Here is a 21,916-nt window from a genome sequence, read left to right as displayed (position 1 = left end):
TCTTAGATGTAGCCTTGTAACATACTTTGTGATACCCAGCTAATCAAGTTTATTGATTTGCAGCACCTGGCTGTTACTTTCCCTCTTAATTCCTATAGAAGCACTGAGTAAGTAAGGTTTATTTATAAGTAGGGTTGCCAACCGTCCCTTAAAAAACGGAATCGTCCTGTATTTAGAAACAAAAGTACACGTCCCGTGTTGAGCTAATAAGGGACGCACTTTGTCCCGTAATACAGTGAGAATCAAAAGTAGTCTATAAATGTTTATGGAATTAACGCTTTGTTTGAAAACATAATTCCCAGCCCCTCTCCTGCTTTGTGACCAATGAGCTGACAGCACACTTATGACAATTCGAGTATGACAATTCAGATTACCGCTCATCTCATTGGTCGAGGAAAGGTCGCTTGCGGAGAAAATACCGGAAGACAACAGGTGACCACAACAAGAAAAGCATGGCCAACAGGGAAACAAACGCCGACACTGCGGTGCAAGTCTCGGATGACAGTACACCTAAAGCTGGGCAGACACTGTGCGATTTTTTCAGTCACGTTATTCAGCTCCTGCTCAAACTGCACGATTGACTCGCAGGGGTTAGAAGTTGGTAGGTCACGATGTACTCTCACACTATACCGCCCGATGCTCTGATGCGACCTGAGTGCTCACACTGTGCCTCCATAAAATGAAGGTTATAACAGAAAATCTGTCGCTCTCTCTCTGTGTCTTTCACTCACACAGACACACCACCACCATCAACTTTGCTAAATTGCTAATGAAAAACATTGATCAGGCAGCTGTGATTGAGCAGCAATGTAAATCCAACTATTTTCAGGTTGTTGTGGTCGTGATAATTTTGTGATGCCACATCGAAAAGGCTCGGATGAGCTTTCCAAAGTTCTACAAGTTGTGCCTCCATCGCTTGTGTCCAGATCACACGCTGCACAGCTGTGCTGCTCCATCTTTTTCACGGCGTTTAGTGTTTGCGCTGAGCAGTGTGAGCGGCTGTGGTGACACCCCCACGAGCGATTGATGATCGGGAGCTGGTCGTGAGGTGTTAATCGCTTCTCGTTACCCCACGTATACTACACGATGCACGATGAGGGCCAAAATCGGTCCGATCACCAAATCGGTCGCACGACTCAAAAATCGTCTCAGTGTAAGCCCAGCATTAGAGCAGCAATGTTTGTTCCCTTCAGAGAAAGGAAGAAAAAAAAGGCTGCAAAAGTATAAGGAGGAATGGGAAAAGGAAAACACCTGGCTGGGAAAATGCATGATAACACATTTAAAGCGCACTGCACTGTGTGCCGGCGCACTTTTTCCATAGGCATGCTTCTAGTGGTGGGCACATGAAGAACACGAGGGGCGTGAAAGCTCGGGGAACCCTTAACCAATTTTTTGTCCACCAGGCCACGGCAGAAGCAGATATGGTATGTAAACACTGGTTTGTTTTTTTAAACCCTCTGGTTAAGGTTAATATGGGCATGTGCAGTGAATATCAGCGCTATGTGGCCAGAAGTGTGATAATATAATTTATTTTGTGTAATAAACAACTGCAAGGATAGATGATTACAACAAATAGATCACTAATACATAAAAGTAATACATAGATTAATAATGATGATGAGTTATGATGCGTAATCATGGGAACAAGTGGGTTTACAAACAGGAGCAGCTGATTAGCATTAGAAAAGCTGAAATAATACCTCAACTGAAGCCAATTGTACTAAATGCACTATATGTGCACTGTTACAAGAATATTTTTCGTTCTATTGCTTTCTATTAATTTATATAATTTTAAGTTAAGCAGGACAGAGTTCTTTTAAAGAAAGATTTACTTATATTCTCAAAAGTTAAGCATGACAGGCTTCTGTTTAAGAAAGAGACCTGTTTTACTGTGTTAATGTTGTCATTTTGAGCTAAAAATAAATGGCTAAATGATCATTTGTTTCCCATATGGTCATATCACAAAGAATATGCATCTGCTTAAATCAAATTCAAGTCAAATGGTTAAAAAATAATTTCACACACAAAAAAAAGAGCTACAAAATTCACCACACTGGGAAGGGTGAACTGGGTTGCCCGGCCCTGGCCACGAGGTGTCCCTTATTTATTTTTCAGGGAGTTGGCAACCCTATTTATACGACACTTTTGAAGAACAAAATTCAAGTTAAAATAGCATAAAGAGATTAAACTAAATAAAAGCAAGTAATAATGATAAACAATGTTCTATGAAAACTTTATTTTTTCCAAGACTATTAGGGGAATAACTGTACATCCAGTACATGTCACATATTTACGTTATTCACCACTTTGGTCCTGATTTTATTCAGTATTGTGAATTCACAAGAACAGAAATTTAATGCTGGAGGTTGAGTAATGAGCACAACATCTTTTCGCATAGCCTTTTATGTATCTCATATACCTTTATTTATGCAGAAGTATTCAATCCATATGATATGAAAGTTAAAGAAAAGGAAGAAAAAAATTGTCCTAGTGTCAAGTCAAACAAATGTTGAGGATATTAAGCCGAAATGTTAAAACTGCATTACATCTCATCAGTTAGTAATGACTCCCTGTTCCAGGATCAAAAGCTAGAGCACTGGGGCGATCGTGGCAGTTGGCAGTTCATCTTGTAATCGGAAGGTTGCCGGTTCGAGCCCTGGCTCAGACAGTCTCGGTCGTTGTGTCCTTGGGCAAGACACTTCACCTGTTGCCTACTGGTGGTGGTCAGAGGGCCCGGTGGCACCAGTGTCCAGCAGCCTCGCCTCTGTCAGTGCATCCCAGGGCAGCTGTGGCTACAATGTAGCTTGCCATCACCAGTGTGTGAATGACTGAATGTAGTGTAAAGCGCTATACAAATACAGGCCATTTACCATTTCACTTACAGAAATGTACCTTCTTTTAAGACATAGAGTCTGACCCCTTAACCTTTACCAGCCTAGAATCTGCACTGTGTCCACTGTGGCCCAGAAATGGTTAAGACACTAGGAGTGTGTGTTCCCATGGTAAATAAAAAAAAGTCACCCTGCAGAAGGCCAAATGGACTGATAGATGATTCCTGTCATCAAGCCAGAGGGACACAAGGTTGTAGGTTAGGGCTTTTTTGGTAATTTATTTATTTGATAGTGGTGATTTTTTAGGGGTTTTTTTCTGCATGCGTTCCTGTTCACTAATCAGATGACCTGCAACTCACTTGACTGTTCCCGTGACTCTGAGCACATGCTTGACGTGCAGGGCCCACTGAGGCAATATTTCTGTTAGATAGCCAGGGTTTTTCTTGGAAGAAGCAAGCAAGGTTCACGAAACACGTGAGCAGTTTGATAAAATATGTTTTTCACAGATGGTGGTGCAGCATCTGATGATTAACCAAGCCTTCAGGAAGAACTTTCAAGAAAAGTGTGATGTAATGGGCAGGCGGCAAAAGATTCATAGTGAAGTTTGGTTGCTTGCATTAAAATTTTATTGCTCTCTTATTATTGTTTAATCCTAAAGTATGTTATACAAAGTCAGTTTTCCTAGTATAAGGAACGCTTCTGTACATCTGTTATGTATGAGCTGTTGTCAGAATATCGGCCGTGATAAATACTGTAAATGTAAAAAAGATGTTTAAGGATGTTCAGTTCTCAGCAGCAAATTGTTATTCATACTTCCTGTCAGTTTGCACTTGAACAAAACAAAACATTTTGACACTCTCCCTGTTTCTTCACAGTCAAAACACTCAGAATATGCATTTTTGTCAGAATCACCCACAGTTACGTACTTCCTTCGACCTCAGGGTTACTTTTTGCTCTGGATAACTACAGCTCAGTGCATAGATGTGGTTTTAATGCTTGCTTTTTACACATATTGTTGCAAAATCAACCATTTTTGTTCTTAAAAGTTTTTTTTTTGTTTTTTTTATCTTTTGCCCTAACGTAAATAAAAATTCCCAAAGGGAAATCATTTAATATGTAATGTAGAGTGTGAAGAAACACAGGGCCGTGGCCTGTGCATCTTCCTTTTATTTGCTCACTGATAAGGAACAATGCTGCCCCACATGGTGACATAGCTAAATGTGGTCTAAACATTTTCTGTAGAAAAAAATATACAACAATAAATCCTAAAAACCTTAAAAAGATTCTCAGAAATAGCCACTGAGATAGTTTATGAAAATCCACCCTATTTATCCATAGCTGAAACCTTTGCAGTTAAGGTCTCTGAGACTTAAAAACACGAGCAAAACCCTTTACAGCAGATGTCTTACGAACATTGTCCATTTAAAGCCATCTTCAAACACATTTTGCTGTTGTTTTTGTTAAAGGGAGCCCAAAGTCTCCAAGCACAACATTAAAGTTAATGTCTGATCATTTCACTCATTTATATTTCCAAGTACCATTCAGGGTTCAGTCATACTGGGAGAAGAAACAAGCCTAACTGAATGGAAAATTTTTGCCCTCAAATTCCAGAGAGTGTTTAGCATGTAATGGGCCATGAAGGGATGCATGAGTCACTCAGGGTCTCTCGCACTGACCTCTCTTTTGGGTGTTTTCATTGCTGACGAAAGGCTGTTTTTTCCCAGTGTCACCCACTGATATACTAATGTCTGTGTCTGCTTAAGTGAGCGAGGAGGAGGCCTGGATGCTGGACACAATCCCACAGAGTGTTTGTGAGAGTGTGGGGCATTCTTGTTGCGTGCGCGATGCAACCTTGGTGGCATGGCCATTTGTACAGTGAAATGTGTGTGTGTTTATCTGCACAGTGATAGCAAGGCGGCCTTGTGGGCAGTGCTCCTATATATATGGACCCAGGAGCTGGGCCATTTAAAACATTCACAGCTCAGAGAGAGTTTGAATCTCTGCAATCTTCTTGCCTTCACACAGTTTTTTCTCATCGCTCTTCGAAACTGAAAATGCTGCCTGCTACTTTTAAACTGTGTGCTGGCATCTCCTATCGGCACATGAGGAATATGACAGGTGAGTGAACGAATCCACAAATTCATCCACAAATTCCAAGTTGCAGTCTACATGCCAGCCTGATGAGTAAAGAAAAAATGAAGACAGATGTTGTTCGATAATCCTTCTGGAAGTTCTGGTACAGTGACGGAGTATTTTCTGTCTGCGCTTTCCAGGTTTGAGGAAGAATGCCATGGTAGCCATTCATCATGAGCTGTACAGGCTGGCAGGTCCAGGCCCCAGTAACTGGATCAGCCAAGTCCACCGTCGAAACTCTCTTCTCAGTGAGTTGTTGTGATTGTTTCAGTCACTGTAATGCGAAAAAAAAGGTCATGCATGATCAGATTTTTTTAATCATAGAATAAGACATAAACAGGTATAATTCAGATAATTGAAATTTGGTTTTAAGGTTCTCAGATTAAAGAAGAGGGTTACAATGAGGAGGAGATGTCTTATTTGAAACAAGGTGAAGATGCACTGCAAAAGGCCATCAGAATCCTCAGCGAGCAGGACGGCTGGACCACTGAAACTGTTGCTGTGCGTGCATACATTATTGGCATCAAAGTCAAGTGTTTTTGTATTAGCTCCGCTATGAAACTTCACATTTTAACACTTCTCGTCCCCATTCCCTCTCTTCTGCAGGCGAATGGAGACAAGGTCCTGAGCAAAGTGCTACCTCATGTCGGGAAGGTGTTCAAGCTAGAAGTGATGCTGGAGCAACATCCTGATGATCTTTACAAAGAGCTAGTTGGAAATATGGAGCAAATGGGGGAGTGGAACCCAAATGTGAAAGAAGTCAAAGTAAGAAAGTTGAAAAATTAATGGTTATTGCTTCTTTTATTCTGTTATTTTAAAAGCGTACACTTACAACATGTTACACAAATATATCCAGAAATGTTAATTAATGATGCTTTACTTTGGAATTCTCCAGATTCTCCAAAAGATCGGCCAGGACACGATGATCACCCATGAGGTATCCGCAGAGACCCCCGGCAATGTGGTGGGACCCAGGGACTTTGTCAGTGTCCGATGTGCCAAGCGGCGAGGCTCCACCTGCTTCCTGGCAGGAATGTCCACTCAGCACCCAAAGATGCCTGAGCAGAGGGGTGTTGTCAGGTAAGCAATGGGGAGCCATCACTCCGGGGCATTACTTTATGGATGCACAGACTGTTTGCGTGCAGATTATTTTAAAGTGACACTGTCTGTTAATCATTACATTTCTCAGAGCGGAAAACGGGCCAACCTGCATAGTTATGAAGCCCTGCGCTGAAGACCCAAATAAGACCAAATTCACCTGGTTACTAAGTATAGATCTAAAGGTATGAATGATCAAGTTTGCATCTTCCCTTTCACTGGTATTAGATTTGTGTAAAAGCGTCATTTGATTCAAACTGACACTGGTTTTGTCTCTGTTATTGGCAGGGCTGGATCCCAAAGACAATCATAAACAAAGTGCTCGCTCAGACGCAGGTGGACTTTGCCAGCCACCTCAGGAAAAGGATGGCTAACAATGTTTCCGTGGAGATGTCTCCTACCTGGTGACACTGGATGTCTATTGAGCTTTGGCACCAGAGACGTGGCAGAAAAGTAGCCTCTGCTCATTTACAAAAGAAAAAACCCAAAACAAAACTCATATTTATCTGCTTAAACTGCTGCAGTCGGTAAATGTGTGTTTTTCTTTCCCTAAAAAATAGAAAATCTGCCATGATTGTCTCTAACACCAGTCTTACAGACTGTGTGCTTTCATTGTTTTTAACCAGGTTAGGAATCGCCTTTGGCTTTTAGTGTCTCAGGTCCCTTTTTGGGTGTTTTAAAACAACTAGGCTAAAATCCTTCAGAGAGATTCAGTCTCAAACAAGTGCCCTGTAAATATAATGCTACTGATTAAAGGCAGGCGACAGTCATATAATAAAATTGTGGGGTTTTTAGAGCACATAATAACACCTTTAAGAGTTCTGATCACAAAGTGAACACTAAACTGCAAAGTGAAGAGAAACTGAATGCCATTTAAAATGTATATCCAGCACCACACCACTATAAACTGCAATGTTGGGTTTGTGGATTACTGATCTTAAGAGTCTGGGTTGGACCTTTCACCTGTGGCTCTGGTGTTGTTCACTCCTTGTTGTTTTCTTTTCTAAATTTGATCAGGCCAAGCTTGGAGAATTTATCTGTTAAATTTGAAAAGTCACAGAGATTGGAATTCTCTTTTGGGAAAACACGATTTAGTCATTTCCCCTTGAACAGAATGTTTTAAGTCTGATTCAGGTACTCATCAGCAAGCATGTAAAAAATGAATATTAAAACAATTTAAAACTGTAAAAGGAAATAGAAAAATAATAATCATGTCACAATTTCACTGGCCTCAATGACTCACCGTCCTGGTAAGACCTTCTGCAAAAGTCAGTGTATGCTTTCTGACATATTCATACATCATCATCATCATCCCACTTTGGCAGAAAACAGTCATTTATTGCCCCTACCTCTTCTGCGAAATTGCACTGTTATTTCATTGTTTTATCTATTGATATTTTGCAGATGTATTTGGCTATGAGCTATTGTAACATAAAGCGGTGTTGAATAAATGACAGTAGAATCATTAGGGTGTGTGTTTTTGTGCTTTTTATTATGCTGTTGATGAATGATTTCTCTGCTCTTTCCTGTTGGGAAAAAACAGATAACATTAAACACTTTAAGTGCCATTTGCTTGACTTTTTTATTTGATCACAGAGATTTTTAAAAAATGACAGAAATTCAAATCCCAGTAACGGAAAAAACACACACAAGTAAAACACCAAGCTCAACATGAAACCAAAACTCCTCTTTTAAATAGCACAGCAATAATGATAAGAATTATTCCTCTTTGACGGGGAGGCGATGGATGGATTTAGAGGCTCTTTTTAAACCCGTGATGAATGTAGCTCATGAAAAATGTCTTCCTATCCCTTGATGAGTTTTCAGGCTGAGCGTTTGCCAGAATGAGCAGGTGTTTGGCCACTCCGAAATGTAAGGAGTCCAGCAGCTAGCAGTCCTATGCGAGCCAGCAGCACATTCCCCAAGATCAAGTAACAGTGGATTTCAGCCCAAACAGGAAATCTCTCCTCCATTACTGCCAGTTGTGTAACATTTTGCCTATTCTGTGTAGTTTTAGTTGATCCAAAATGTTTTGTAACTGCTCATTTTCTTGGCAGGGCAGATAGCAGGGACCTGGATTAGTTTAATTGCAGAGTATAGGTCTGACTTCCCATTTCTAATAAAAAATATATTAACCTGTGCTACTCGGGATGATGCGGTTATGTCATGCCACTAAAGCCTTAGTTTAGAGTGTGAGGTCAAATGGGAGCCATTTTCAAATTCCCCCATAGGGCTTTTTGAGAAATCCGGGGGTCCAGTTTGGTTGCATATAACTGCATGCACTTAAATTTTTAAAGCATAGCATCCCCAAGTGCAGCTTGTTTACCGCATACCAAATGTTCCAGGGGTAAGTAGATGTAATGTGAGTTGTAGCCATTTAGAGATAGTCTTTCACTAAAAAGAAAAAATTCTTGGATTCTTGGATAGGAAAGAGGAAATTATCCAGTGCAGATAAGCTGTGTAACCAGGAAGACTAAAAAAAGAAAAAAACATCTCCTTGGCACTGACAGCCTTGATTTTTTTTTTCAAACCCATTTCCATCTGTGTGCCCTCGTGTGGTCTAAATTGAAGTCTGAATTTTAGGCGCATTCTTTCATCTTATAGAAAGGGAGAAAGTGCCAAGTCAAAAGTAAATTAGAATTTTCAGAACCTTATTTTATTATTTCTGTTTTCGTTTTTCCTTTTTATTTCTTTTCGGAATAGATTTTTATTTTTTATTTTTTACTACATATTGAGCAAGAAAAAGGAGCGAGAATCAAAGGTAACGGAAGGCGTCTCGATGTCCCACAGATCCTGTATACCTGAGCTCGAGAATGCGATGACGTAATGAAGATAGAGTCGGACAGGAAACCACAATTCCCAAGATGCACTCGAAATTACCGGTGTTGTGCCCAAAAGTGATTGTCTGCCAGATAGTGATTGCCGTCCGCGGGAGCGCGCGCAGCTGCTTAAAGCTGCAGCGCCCGGATTACTTGCGTTGCCAGCTACTTCCGTGCAACTGATATAACGTGGGGGAAAAAACCCCAAACACATTTATGCCTTTGTTATTAGGCAAAGGTATGCATTTATGGAGCTTTAACGTTTCTTGTAACCGAATTATGACGCTTATCAGAAGGTTGCTTTCAGTGTGTAGCGCAGTCACGAATGACTACACGCATCACGATGGAATAATTAATGCCTACAGGTTTAGTATGTCTACTCTCGTTGTTCATATTTGTTATAAGACTGTCGAATAGTAGTTAAAACAATAAAGACCTATTGTGCCAGTATCACCATGACTCTTTCTTGTTTGTTCAGAATAACGACTGAGAACATGGCATTTTAGCGCTACCAAAAAGTGATTGTGGCTTATAACTTGTCACTGAAACAATATTTCGGCTTCAAACTTGTTGGATATATTCCAGAAGGGTTACATGTGATATATTATATCCCAAAAACTCTCCAAGAACTGCTGAATAACTTGTACAGGAACAATAAAACTGATAATATGCAATTTCCAACCTGCCAAAAAGCGATTGTGGTCTATAACTTGTCACTGAAACAATGTTTCTGCTTCAAACTTGGTGGATGTCTTTCAGAAGGGTCCTATGTGACATGTTATATCTCAAACACTCTCCAAGAACTGCTGAAAAACTTTTAAAATAACATTAATACCGATAATATGTCATTTTCAACCTGCCAAAAAGTGATTGTGGACTATAACTTGTCACTGACATACTATTTCTTCTTCAAACTTGGTGGATGTTATCCAAAAGGGTTACATGTGACACATTATATCTCAAACAGTCTCTAAGGACTGTTGAATAACTATTAAAGGACCATTAATACGCCATTTTCAAGTTGCCAAAAAGTGATTGTGGACTATATCTTGTCACTGAAATACTATTTCTGCTTCAAACTTGGTGGATGTCATTCAGAAGGGTCATATGTCAAATATTACATCTCAAACAGTCCCTCAGAACTGCTAAATTACCATTAAGGAACAATAAAACTGACAATATGCAATTTTCAACCTGCCAAAAAGTGATTGTGGCCTATATCTTGTCACTGAAACAATATTTCTGCTTCAAACTTGTTGGGTATCATCCAAAAGGATCATATGTGGCACATCATATCCCAAACAGTCTCTAAGAAATGCTGAATAACTTTTAAAGGAACATTAACATTGATAATATGCCATTTTAAGCCTGCCAAAAAGTGATTACCACCTATATCTTGTCACTGAAAAAATGTTTCTGCTTCAAAATTGTTGGATATCATCCAGAAGGGTTACATGTGACATATTATATCCCAAACACTCTCCAAGAACTGCTGAAAAACTTTTAAAAGAACATTAATACCGATAATATGTCATTTTCAACCTGTGCATAAAACGTCAAATTTCAAAAATGTTGTAATTCAAAAATAATACAAAAAAAGGATAATGGCCAAATGGAAACAGGTGGGAGGAGATCTGCTTAAACACATTAGGAATACCAAGTAATAGGAAAGACAAAACAAACGGTAATAAAAATGTCATTCCAATACAGCACTTATTAATTGAAACGAAAACCAAAAACACACACAGCAACACGAACATAAATTAATGAATTAATAAACAAATAAACAACCAATAAATATTATAGGAGACATTTATTGGTTGTTTATTTGTTTATTAATTCATTAATTTATGTTCGTGTTGCTGTGTGTGTTTCTGTGTTGTTCACAACATTAGAGTTCAGCTTTGATTGCAATTTGTTTGTAGGATTATTCAATTATTTTGTGGTTCCTAACATGTTAGCATAGTTACTGTATGCAAAGAATTAATATATATGTTGTTCCATGGTTTACTGGTGTTGAGCTTCCGCTATACCCCCTGTTTCTGGTCTATTTGTTAGTTTATTTTAACTGGTGGTTTCTTCTTTACTTGGATGTAATTGTTATTTGTTTTTGGTTTTCGTTTCAATTAATAACCCTTTTGGATGACATCCACCAAGTTTGAAGCAGAAACATTGTTTCAGTGACAAAATATAGGCCACAATCGCTTTTTGGCAGGCTGAAAATGGCATATTATCAATGTTAATGTTCCTTTACAGGTTATCCAGCAGTTCTAAGAGACTGTTTGAGATGTAATATTTGACATATGAGCCTTCTGAATGACATACGCCAAGTTTGAAGCAGAAATATTGTTTCAGTGACAAGTTATAGACCACAATCACTTTTTGGCAGGTTGGAAATTGCATATTATCAGTTTTATTGTTCCTGTACAAGTTATTCAGCAGTTCTTGGAGAGTTTTTGGGATATAATATATCACATGTAACCCTTCTGGAATATATCCAACAAGTTTGAAGCCGAAATATTGTTTCAGTGACAAGTTATAGGCCACAATCACTTTTTGGTAGCGCTAAAATGCCATGTTCTCAGTCGTTATTCTGAACAAACAAGAAAGAGTCATGGTGATACTGGCACAATAGGTCTTTATTGTTTTAACTACTATTCGACAGTCTTATAACAAATATGAACAACGAGAGTAGACATACTAAACCTGTAGGCATTAATTATTCCATCGTGATGCGTGTAGTCATTCGTGACTGCACTACACACTGAAAGCAACCTTCTGATAAGCGTCATAATTCGGTTACAAGAAACGTTAAAGCTCCATAAATGCATACCTTTGCCTAATAACAAAGGCATAAATGTGTTTGGGTTTTTTTCCCCCACGTTATATCAGTTGCACGGAAGTAGCTGGCAACGCAAGTAATCCGGGCGCTGCAGCTTTAAGCAGCTGCGCGCGCTCCCGCGGACGGCAATCACTTTCTGGCAGACAATCACTTTTCGACACAACAGGGGGAAGGGAAGCTGAGATTGGAGGGAGAAACAATCATAAACTGAGGTACTTTTAAAATGCTTCATATCACGTAATATTTTCAGACAGGCCGCGGGACGCAATGTTTCTGCTGCATTTGCCGGAACTTTGAGACAAAAGCAGATTTATTCTCGTGTTGCTGTTGGATTTGGGGACAGACCCCCCCTCCATCCCTGTTACAGTTCAGCAGAGCTACTGCTAGCCCGTTAGTTAGCCTGGCAGCTGGCTTTTCGTGTGTCAAAACCTAACTAGGACTGGAGTCCTTAAATGCAGGTGATTGTTTTATATACGAATTAAAATGTTGTGGTGTTTGCCGTAAATTTCGGCGGACTTGCATGCAGTATATGCGCCGTGGCATTCTCCGTTTGAGGTGAAGCTGTAGCTGCGTCTTTGTGCCTGCGGGGTTGCTAGCTGACATAATGCTAGCTTTTCGGTTGCTACAGATAATGGTAGCTGTCAGAGCGGCGGAGCGTTACTGTAGGCAGCTGTCACCTCACTAAGCTGAACTTATTCGCTAGTTTTTTGTTGTTGTTTTTTTTTTGTCGCGGCTGTGTGTTTGATTTCTGTAGTGCTATCCTTTTATTTTAAAATTGCTGTGATTTTTTTTTTTTTTTTTTTTTTTTTTTTTTTTTTTTTTTAAACGGATGGGAAAGTGTGCAGAGCTTTTGCTTTAGTAAAAGTAGCAATATTACGCTGTAAAAAAGTAAACAAAAAGAAAGAAGGAAAAAAGAAAAGAGTAGTTAAAGTCATGCATTGAAAATGTTCTTGAGATATAAGTATGAAAACCAGTGCTTGGGAGGAGGTATTTATTTTACACCAATATACTCTGACCCTCCCACACAGAGACAACATTGGAAGAAACAGGGTCTTCAGTTCAGGTATTAGATTTTTTTTTTTCACAGCAAAATAATTTGGCCCATCCTAACAGGTAAACGCATAAGTGAACTATTTTTGTTCCAGGTGTTGTGATGTATTGTGACTTAAAGGATACGTGATGAACCTTTGCTTGTTTTATTGTTTTTGATATGATGAGCCAAACGTGCTGGGAAGAACCCATAATTCTGTGTCTTTGTCGCCTGTTGGTTGGTTTTTCTGTTACTTTTGTGTAGCCATTTATTAACTTTGCGTTTTTAAACCACTGCCTTTCACACAGTGTCTCCTGCCATACAACAACTCTTCATGACCCCACATCTCGTTGCACAGCTGGAGTACGGATGTTCGATGCCATTTCACGTGAGGCCAGAGACGTAGGGCTGCTTCGGTGCTTGTGAATACTGCCTGGGATACTTTGGATTTATCTTAAGTGCCAAAGTGATGAAGTGTCTCGGACAGGGAGAGCCCAGCCCTGAACAGGAATGTCATTATTCAGGTTTCGGGCACCTCTGGATGGGCTAAAGAGAGCAGGGCTGGTCAGTGGTGGAGAGAAAAGAGGCAGGTTTCCAGGCAACTTGTGTATTGATGGGTAGCCATTTCCTCCAGTCAGCTCTCGTGGACTGATATCTGTAGATTCCTGTCAGCATCCATACTCGTGGTTAGACTGGCATCGAAAACCACACAACTATTGCTCTTGCGTGAATATGATGTTCAAACAACACTTTTTTTTCCTGCCGGCGACACCTTTCTAAAATCGACCAGGTGACTGTGGATGTCGTGTTGTCTACATATATGAGGGGAAAATGATAAACGCATAGATACTTGCAGTAGCTATAAGTGTGTGCAGCTGAAGCCATGGTGGCCCTTGCATCAACTCATCAGCCAATCTCAGTTTATGACTTCAGAAGTCTTTAGAGGCCAGGATCAGAAACAAGTTCAGCAGACAACGCGCTCACATGCAATGGAAGAAGACATTGATGTCGCCTCCCGCATTGAGGTAACCTTATTTGACCTTTGTTTTAATCTCATTCCAGTGTTTAGATTTACAGGAACTTAAAACCATTAAAACCGAAAGCAGCACCTGCCGTGTTGGTCAACAAAACAGAAGTACTGCCGTCTGACCATTGTTGCTACGGAGATTTTTATTGTTCTCAGAGGAATCATTTTTCCCTTCCTGCCCTGCACTTTTGTTTAATGTCACATGATGTGCTTTAAGTCCTTATGTCTTATGTGTTTAACCTAAGGTCTAAGGTCAAGGTCCTTTCTGTTATCAGTGGCAGCTGACAGCGCATTTCCTTTATCCCCAGCTTGGTTTCCTAGCCAAAACATTACCTCTAACTCCCTGGCCTCTTTGCTGTCCTTGTGTACAGTTTCATTTGTAAACAGTTGGATCAGTAAGTGTGTTTGCAATTTCGGTGCAACATAAGTCAGGTTATTGCCATTTTCCCCAGTGGATGTGCACCCTTAAATTATTTTCATAGTTTTTAAGCATAAGTGTGCCTCACACAAGAAGCATCCCAGTAAAAGTGGCATGTTTCCAAGCAGGCCACTTTCAAAAGGATACCTGTTATTTAATTTGGCCTATTATACTAAATATTTCACTGTTTAAATTTTTTTTTAATCATATGTGTATTAGTTTTCAGGAATTGCATATGGCCTCCAGTAATAATGTGTTGCTCTGTCATGGAGGGGGTGAATGCTGCACTGTTTTTACATTGTGTTTTTCTGATGCACCTGTTCTGTGCTGCTGCTGCTCTGCTGTTAGGGTCTAAATGGTTTGTCTCATGAATGTAAACCATTAGAGGAGATAACCAATGGACACTCCAATCATAAGCCTGTGAGTACACTTAAAAATCACTTCTCATTGATTCATTCTCATTAGATTTTGCTTGTGTTGTGTCCTTTTAAAAAAATCTACATATTGTCTTCTTTTTTTTTTTTGCTTTATAGATCATGAATGGACTGGTTATTGGTCATAATGTCAAAGACCACACCAATGGCAGCGCACCACTCAGATCTCTGCCGGTAATTAAAGCCTATTGTTACTGTCTGACTTCAAACAGCACGCCACTTCCTTGAATTTAATGTCTCCAAATATTTTATTTTCCAGATTTCAGCATTAAAACAGAATGGTCTTCTGCAAACCCTGGCAGCTGGAGACCAGCCCAAGCCTGAAGGTAACATGAACAACCTTGATTTTTGTCTCTCATCCTCTTCTCGTGTGTGTGTGTGTGTGTGCACGCGCGTCCTAGATACAGAGCAATTATTGCAGGTAACACCTGACCCAGGAGTTATGGTTGCCTGGGTTTAGGAAGCACAGGAGGCACCCTGGAGGGTGCAGGTCTGTTAGACAAGAAGGATTCATGACAGGGGATTGACTGGGTGGACGTCACCATAGCAAAATAGCTCACCCTGTTGGAGTGCTAAGTTAAAGCTGTGAACCAAATGAAGCTGTTTGTTGAATTGGCACGTTTTCTTTCTTCAACTTTGTTTTGTTTACAGATGATAAGGAAAATGTGGAGTTGGAAAAGGCCAGGCAGGAGTGGGAGGCTCTAGAGCACACCCAGCCAGGTCAGATAAATCTTGCCGTTTGTAGGAGAATGATAATGACTTTGCTGATTTTTGGTCTGTTAGTTGATGGTATAATAATATAACTGTAATATTGATCTCCCAGCTCTCACTGAGGACTTTAACCCAACCCCACTTATCCCCTTCAATGAAGCCCTGCAGTACTTTCAGACCACAGACCTTGGGGATTTGCTGGTAAGGAATGCTAAAAACAAAACTGCAAAGAAAGTAGAATGACAAACAGAGGAAATCTGAATTAGATCTTATTCATAAAAATCACTAGTCTTAAGTGTAGTAAATAGAAAAATATAAAGTATGAGAATGATGATGCATTTGAAAACAAATAAATACATTGTTTTAATGAGTACACTTTTTCAAATTTTTCCTCAATGTCCACCTGCAGAAGAACATCCAGCCAACCATTCGCAGGACTGGTCTGGCTGCGATCACACACTTCCTCTTTGGACCTCCGCGACTTCACAGGGAGCTCCTGGAGGAGAGAGATCTCGTCTTTGCCATTGCACAGTGTGAGTGTGTGTTAGAAGGGTCTGTTTGGTCTAAACATCACACAAGTAGTTAAAACTCCTTAAGTGTTTCCAAAAACAAAAATTGGGTCTTTTGCACATGTGTGTTTTACTTTTCTTTACACAGGCCCTGTTGACAACAGCCAAACGGTCCACATGCGTGTCCTCCAGACCATTTATAAGAAGCTGATTGGCAGCAAGTTGGACTGTCCACGGTATGGCGTACACTGGGAAAACATTGGCTTTCAGGGTAAGACACTCTCTATTTTGTTGTAAAAAGGTAGTTCTCAATTCATAATTAATAATATGACATCACTCCTGTGCTAACATCATGCTGCTTTGCCTTTATTTACTTTCTTTACTGCAGGTACAGACCCTGCCACTGACCTACGTGGCACTGGATTCCTGGGACTGATGCATACTCTATATTTTGTGATGGACCCAGAGACTCTACCCTTGGCTAGAGACATCTACAAATTATCACAACACCCGACACAGGTGTTACCTGGCAGTAAAATTTACTCTCACAAGGCAGCTTGTTCAAGCCAAAGTGGGAAAATGTGTTCATTTGATTTAATGATTGTCCCTTACTGCTTTAACAATAATTCATTGTGTTTTTGTCTGTTTTAGAACTTTCCATTTAGTGTGATGTCAATCAACATGACCCGCATCGCTCTGCAAGTACTAAGAGAGGAGGCCTTGTCCAAGTGAGACTCATATTTGTTTTGTTTTGTTTTTTAAATTATCCCATTTTCAGAAGTGTGTTTGATGGGTGTCACGACACCCTCTGTCCTTTGTGTTTTGTTCATACCAGGGAGTGTAATCGTCGTCAGCAAGTGGTCGGCGTGCTGAACGAATTCTACGTTGCCACGTATCTGCACCTTTATCAACTGTGGAAGACCCAGCAGAAGACCATCGCTGACTCTGGCTTTGTTCTGAAAGGTTGTGCTTATAATCACGCTAATGCTACCTCTTACTTGTGATGCTGCAGTCAGAAGCCAATTGGCACAAAGACTGGAAACCTCAGAAAATTAATCTGCTTTAAAGGGCAAAGTAAAAAAAAAATAAAAAATACAGGTCCAAGGTCAGCCTGTTACAAAGCCTTTTGTCAGATGGCAACCTGTGATTTTTACATTTCTGTTTTCATATCCTTAACACAGATGAGATTATTGAACTTTTTCAATAATTGGTTATTGGTTAGTGAACTGTTTCACACACCGTTGATAGTTTTCCTCTTACCTAAGCTGCAGCTTTTGGCTTCATATTTAGAGACAAATATGTGATTGGTATCATTGTTTGAAAGCAACACTCAGCATCTAAGCAAATATGGGATTTCCCAAATGTCAAGAGTCTTCCTTTAGTCTAAGTTAGGGGTCTATCCATTGAATTCCACACTGGAAAAAACACATATTACCATTCCTCCGCAAATCTCACATTTTCTGTATTTCGTAACCTTCAGAGGTGGAGCTGTTTGCCAAAAAGAACCCCAAGCAGATGCTGCGCCGGCTAGAGGTCTTCCTGAAAGAGAGGCGGGCAGGTGGAATCCCCCGTGGGACGTCACCAGACCCTGTGGCTCAACAGCCTTCTCCCAGCCTGGGGGAGCGAGGGGCCAAAGCTGGCACTGCACAGGCACGCAAGGGAAAGGAGATGCACTTCACAGGAGTGTGTGATCTACCGCCAGACATGGAGGGAGAGGCCAGACTGATCTAAGCTAGACTCTATGCGAGTGTTTCTGTGTGTGTGAGTCTATCTATTACTTTATGTGCGAGTGGCTTACTCGGAGCTAGAAGAAGAGCCCCACAAGACCATGATCTAGAACCTGCTATCTGAACCTTATCAAACACTTCCACTCCTTCCGTTGTTGCTGGGGTGCTGCACTTTGATCAGATTATGCTAGGGGATCTTTCAGAGTTATGTTTGAGTTTTGTTATTAACTTATTTATTAAGCATGGGTGCATAGAACAGATATAAAGAGGTCAGAAACTCAAGATGTCACAAAAACAAAATAAAGTGAATATTTGCACTTTTCTGTGGATTTTGTAGCCAAATCAATAGCTGCCAAATTATTGTGGTTGAAGTCTACCTGTCTAAAAGTACAAAATATACACAATTTTGCTCCAAGGATCTCTTATCCAGGTTATCTAATTGTTATAGAGAAGCATGGCAGAGAGTGTCTTTTTTTTTTCCCCAAAGGCTTGGCATTCTTCTTTGCACCAAAATACTGCTCCGTCACATGCAATGTAACTGAAGAGCAGCGATGACTGGTATGTTGTTAAAGGCTCTGTTGAAATTATGGTAATACAAGATAAAATGAACTAGTCTGAATCCCTGCTTTAGAGAATACAATAGCAGGTTTTCCATTAGTTTGAGTGGGAAGAGGAAGATGGAAAATGTTAATAGATACTGGTTTCACAGCTACACTGTAGGCTTTGAATGCAGCTTACTTTAAAGGTCTGATCACCTTGCATTTGCTGTTGGTGTGAATGGCATATGTCATTTGGACATCAGTCGAAATGTGAGGTTGTAGTCAGTTTTAAGTAGGTGTCTGTTGCCAGAGGTCTAATAGACTAGGTCCAGAGCTCCCACTTAATATGGGGGAATATATTTTAAATAATATATAAAAACATATAAAGTGTATGTGTGTGTTTATCTATTTATATAGATAAACTATATATTAGTCCTTTATTAAGGGACAGCTGTCCCTTTAATCATAACGTTACAGTTGTGTGTCAAAACACTTCAGAATTCTGTTACCAGACTAATGGCTTGGTGATGGTGAGAACGGTTTGAACACTATGAAATTCCACCAGAACAAAATTCTTAAGTCTCTGCTTTTCCTGGTTAAAGCAAAGGAGACACTTTGGCTTCAGCTTGGTCCCAGCTGTAGCCGAAGCTCTGGTTTGAGCTTTCTTACATTCCGTTAAAAAGCATGCGATTGTAAATTTTTTTTTATTTTTTGACCAGTTTGAAAATTTATTCCAGTGTGTATGAGTGTGTGTCTGTGTGTGGATGCATGTGTGGTTAAAAACAAATGAGCTGATATTGATGAAGGGCGCCTCTCCCAGGAGATGTATGCTACAGTATGCAATCCCAGCTCTTACTCTAAGATTATCAAAACGCTAGTGCCGTGTGATGATAGAAATCGTTCCTAACTTCAGGGTTTGTGCACTTGTGCAAGCGAATGTGTGTGAGTATGTTTGTATGTGTGTTTCATATGACAGGAACTGACTACAGATGGGGTGCTTTCCTCTGCACACAATAAGCCAGCTTTACTAAGTACTTGATCCATCAAGCTGCATAGATGGTACTTCTGTCATTTTAAAAATGGTTCATAACATTTGTGAAGACAATATTTCTCCTAAAACAAACGACACACAGACACACACAACCTTTGGTTTGCGTTTTTAAATAATCAAATGTTGGTTCCAGGCACAGCTGGTTGCAAGCAGCTCTGTGGGCTGAAATGGGTAGAGCTCCTCAGCAAAGCTGGTTCCTGCTTTGTGCTAATGTGAATCAGTCCTCCATCTTTGTAGTCTCAATCTGTAGCATGTTCAGGTAGCACTAGTACTGTAGCATCCTATAGCCTCCTCCTCTTCGTAAAAGCTTGTTGATGTCGCGTCTCAGTTACAGTCTGTAGTGTTAATGAGTGCGCAAACTGTTATTACTATAGCACATACATTTCTTTCTTTTTTTTCCCTTTTTTTTGCGAAGCCTCCTCGAGTAGATGCACATTTAGGTGGCACAGCGTGTGTTTTGTAGAGATGTGGGCTAGGCTCGATATGTTTCTGAGCTCAAACTTGTCTTCTAAGAAGGTGATAGTAAACCCGGTGCCTACATCCAAGCAGAGCTATGCGGGGCAGAGTGCAGGTTTGTCCTCTTACTTTTGTCTTTCATTCGAGCCATCGTGCCACGGTAGACTTTATTCATTTGTGTGACACAGTACGCAGAGTTAATGTTACCCCTAAAACATGCCAAATTAATTAATATATACTGTTAAATGCACAGGCATGTGAGTTTTCGATGTCGGCATCTATTCAGACAATTGTCCATCGCCAACTTGCATTCTTCTCGTCCACCGTACAACTTCAAAAGTGAGCTGATGTAGTTTTGCCAATTGTTTGCAAGTGTTTTGATCGATCAGGAAAATTTGCACTGTTGTAGATATTTGATAGTATGTGTGACGTATGCAAGAGGAAGCAGGCCATCTTCAATAGCCATATTGTAACGTTCATTATCACCCACATCATGAAAACGGGCTTTGTGAAGTCAGACTCCCCTCCTCGCTTGAAAAAGTTTGCACCATAGTCTCATATTTAGTTTTATTCAATTACAAACTGAGGAGCAGTACAGTGTATGTAAATCAGGAAGTTTGTATATAGAGAATTAATGATTGTAACTGTATGATTGTCTGTAGGGCATTATATCGAAACACACTGCTTACCTCAAGACTTGAGACAAATCTCTCCTTTCTCTCTATTTTTACGTTTCCTTGTATCTAGGCCTTCTCTCATACTAATTGGATATGATATGTAATGTATATCCTCCACCAGAAGCACTACGTAATAGCAAACTAACACAAAAGCTGGTCAGTGTTACGTGTATTCTATTTAAAGACACATTTATCGACGCTATATAGGCCCACGCGCACTCCGATGCACATCTACAGATAAAATTCCTTTTAAAGACATTCTATAATTGGCTGATGTTTACTTATAATGTTGAAATAAGATCGCTTTCTTGTGGCTTCAGTGATAGTATGGTATACTTTTGCTGTAATTCAGTGTTTTGTGTCAGGAAACACTCAGAAACAATCCTGTTTTTACAGCTCCAGTCACAAACAGTTCAATAAATGATTGTTAAGATACGCTTGATCATCAGTCATAATGCTGAGTGCACTTTGACTTTGGTGTATTATCACCTATGTGTATATAATAGCCAAACAAGGCCTGATTTTATCCTCCCATGTTAACAAAAGTTGTATTTTCAGCAGTAATAGATCATGTTCTTATGATTTGATCATCATTTGGAGCCGCTTCAGTTGACAAACCAGAACCAAGAGAAACATAAAACGGGTTCTTGCAGGATGTCAGATGCTCTGAGAGGTGGGGTCTGAAGTTCTGCTTCCTACAGCAGCAGCTTGGCAAATACAATCACTTCTCTCAATATCCTGCGCTTTATATGAAGGTGTTTTACTGTTGCTGTCGTCATGTCCCTCAGAGCATTTTATGACTGTACCTTGATTGTAGAAGCCCTATTTTATACTGAGAGTTATTTGAGAATACAGTATGTGCTGTTGTACATTAAATGTATTGTATGGAGAAAGCTAAATAAATGCTGTTTAAAAACTGTTTCTCTGGGAAATCATTGAGTCATCATAACTTCCTCTTAAATCTTATAAATTAAATAAAAAGGTGGCCATCAAGTATGTGGAAAGCTTAACTTTCAGTAAAGATAACCTGCTAAAGTTCAAAGTGAGCATTAGAATGAGGAAGAAAGCTGGTTTAAGTGTCTTTGAGTGTGGTGTGTTTGTTGGTGGCAGACAGGCTGGTCTGAATATTTGTGAAACTGCTGGGATTTTCCCAACACAACTATCTGGAGTTTACAGAGAGTGGTCTGAACAAGAGAAAACATCCAGTAAGTGGCAGTGTTCTTAGGGAAAATGCTTTGTTGATACTAGAGGTTAGAGAAGAATGGCCAGAGTGTTTCAAGCTGAGAGGAAGGCAACAGTGACTGAAATAACCACTCCATACAACCAAAGTATGCAGAAGAGCAACTCTTAATGTGCAGCACATTGAAGCAGAGGGGCTTCATCAGCAGAAGACCATACCGGGGGCTGCTTCTGTCAACCAAGAACAGGAAATTGAAGCTACAAATTACACAGGCTCACCAAAAGCGGACAACAGAAGACTGATAACATGTTGGAAAAAGCATGGAGCCATCCTGCTTTATATCTAACATTTACAGTACTGGTGGTGGTGGAGGTGTAAGGGTGTAGGGGATATTTTCTTCCCACGTGTTGGGCTTTTTACTACCAACTGAGCAT

The 21,916-nt window shown here is 40.0% G+C and overlaps 2 protein-coding genes across 5 annotated transcripts; both read left to right on the top strand.

Moving 5' to 3' along the window:
* Positions 1-460: 460 nt before the first annotated feature.
* Positions 461-7,559, top strand: star (steroidogenic acute regulatory protein). Of its 3 annotated transcripts, none has more exons than XM_080893129.1 (8): positions 461-1,424; positions 4,857-4,949; positions 5,105-5,212; positions 5,338-5,465; positions 5,571-5,729; positions 5,860-6,044; positions 6,154-6,247; positions 6,351-7,559. In XM_080893129.1, exons 2-8 carry the CDS (start codon positions 4,886-4,888, stop codon positions 6,468-6,470), a joined length of 858 nt encoding a protein of 285 aa, XP_080749255.1. In that variant the 5' UTR covers positions 461-1,424; positions 4,857-4,885; the 3' UTR covers positions 6,471-7,559. The 3 variants fall into 3 exon arrangements, with proteins under 3 accessions (XP_080749255.1, XP_080749253.1, XP_080749254.1); XM_080893128.1 differs by having other exon boundaries at positions 468-601; positions 736-4,949; XM_080893127.1 differs by having other exon boundaries at positions 461-4,949.
* A 4,267-nt stretch (positions 7,560-11,826) lies between these two features.
* Positions 11,827-21,215, top strand: elmod3 (ELMO/CED-12 domain containing 3). 2 transcript variants are annotated; one of them, XM_080895246.1, is made up of 13 exons: positions 11,827-11,935; positions 13,062-13,778; positions 14,547-14,618; positions 14,732-14,806; positions 14,892-14,958; positions 15,284-15,352; positions 15,456-15,544; positions 15,753-15,876; positions 16,001-16,123; positions 16,241-16,371; positions 16,504-16,580; positions 16,688-16,815; positions 17,333-21,215. In XM_080895246.1, exons 2-13 carry the CDS (start codon positions 13,677-13,679, stop codon positions 17,581-17,583), a joined length of 1,308 nt encoding a protein of 435 aa, XP_080751372.1. In that variant the 5' UTR covers positions 11,827-11,935; positions 13,062-13,676; the 3' UTR covers positions 17,584-21,215. The 2 variants fall into 2 exon arrangements, with proteins under 2 accessions (XP_080751372.1, XP_080751373.1); XM_080895247.1 differs by having other exon boundaries at positions 11,861-12,181.
* The last annotated feature ends 701 nt before the right edge of the window (positions 21,216-21,916 follow it).

Source organism: Rhamphochromis sp. 'chilingali' (genome assembly GCF_963969265.1).
Source record: "Rhamphochromis sp. 'chilingali' genome assembly, chromosome: 10".
NCBI lineage: Eukaryota > Metazoa > Chordata > Actinopteri > Cichliformes > Cichlidae > Rhamphochromis > Rhamphochromis sp. 'chilingali'.
Note: the sequence above shows the minus strand (reverse complement) of the source record. Positions and strands in the feature narration are given on the sequence as shown.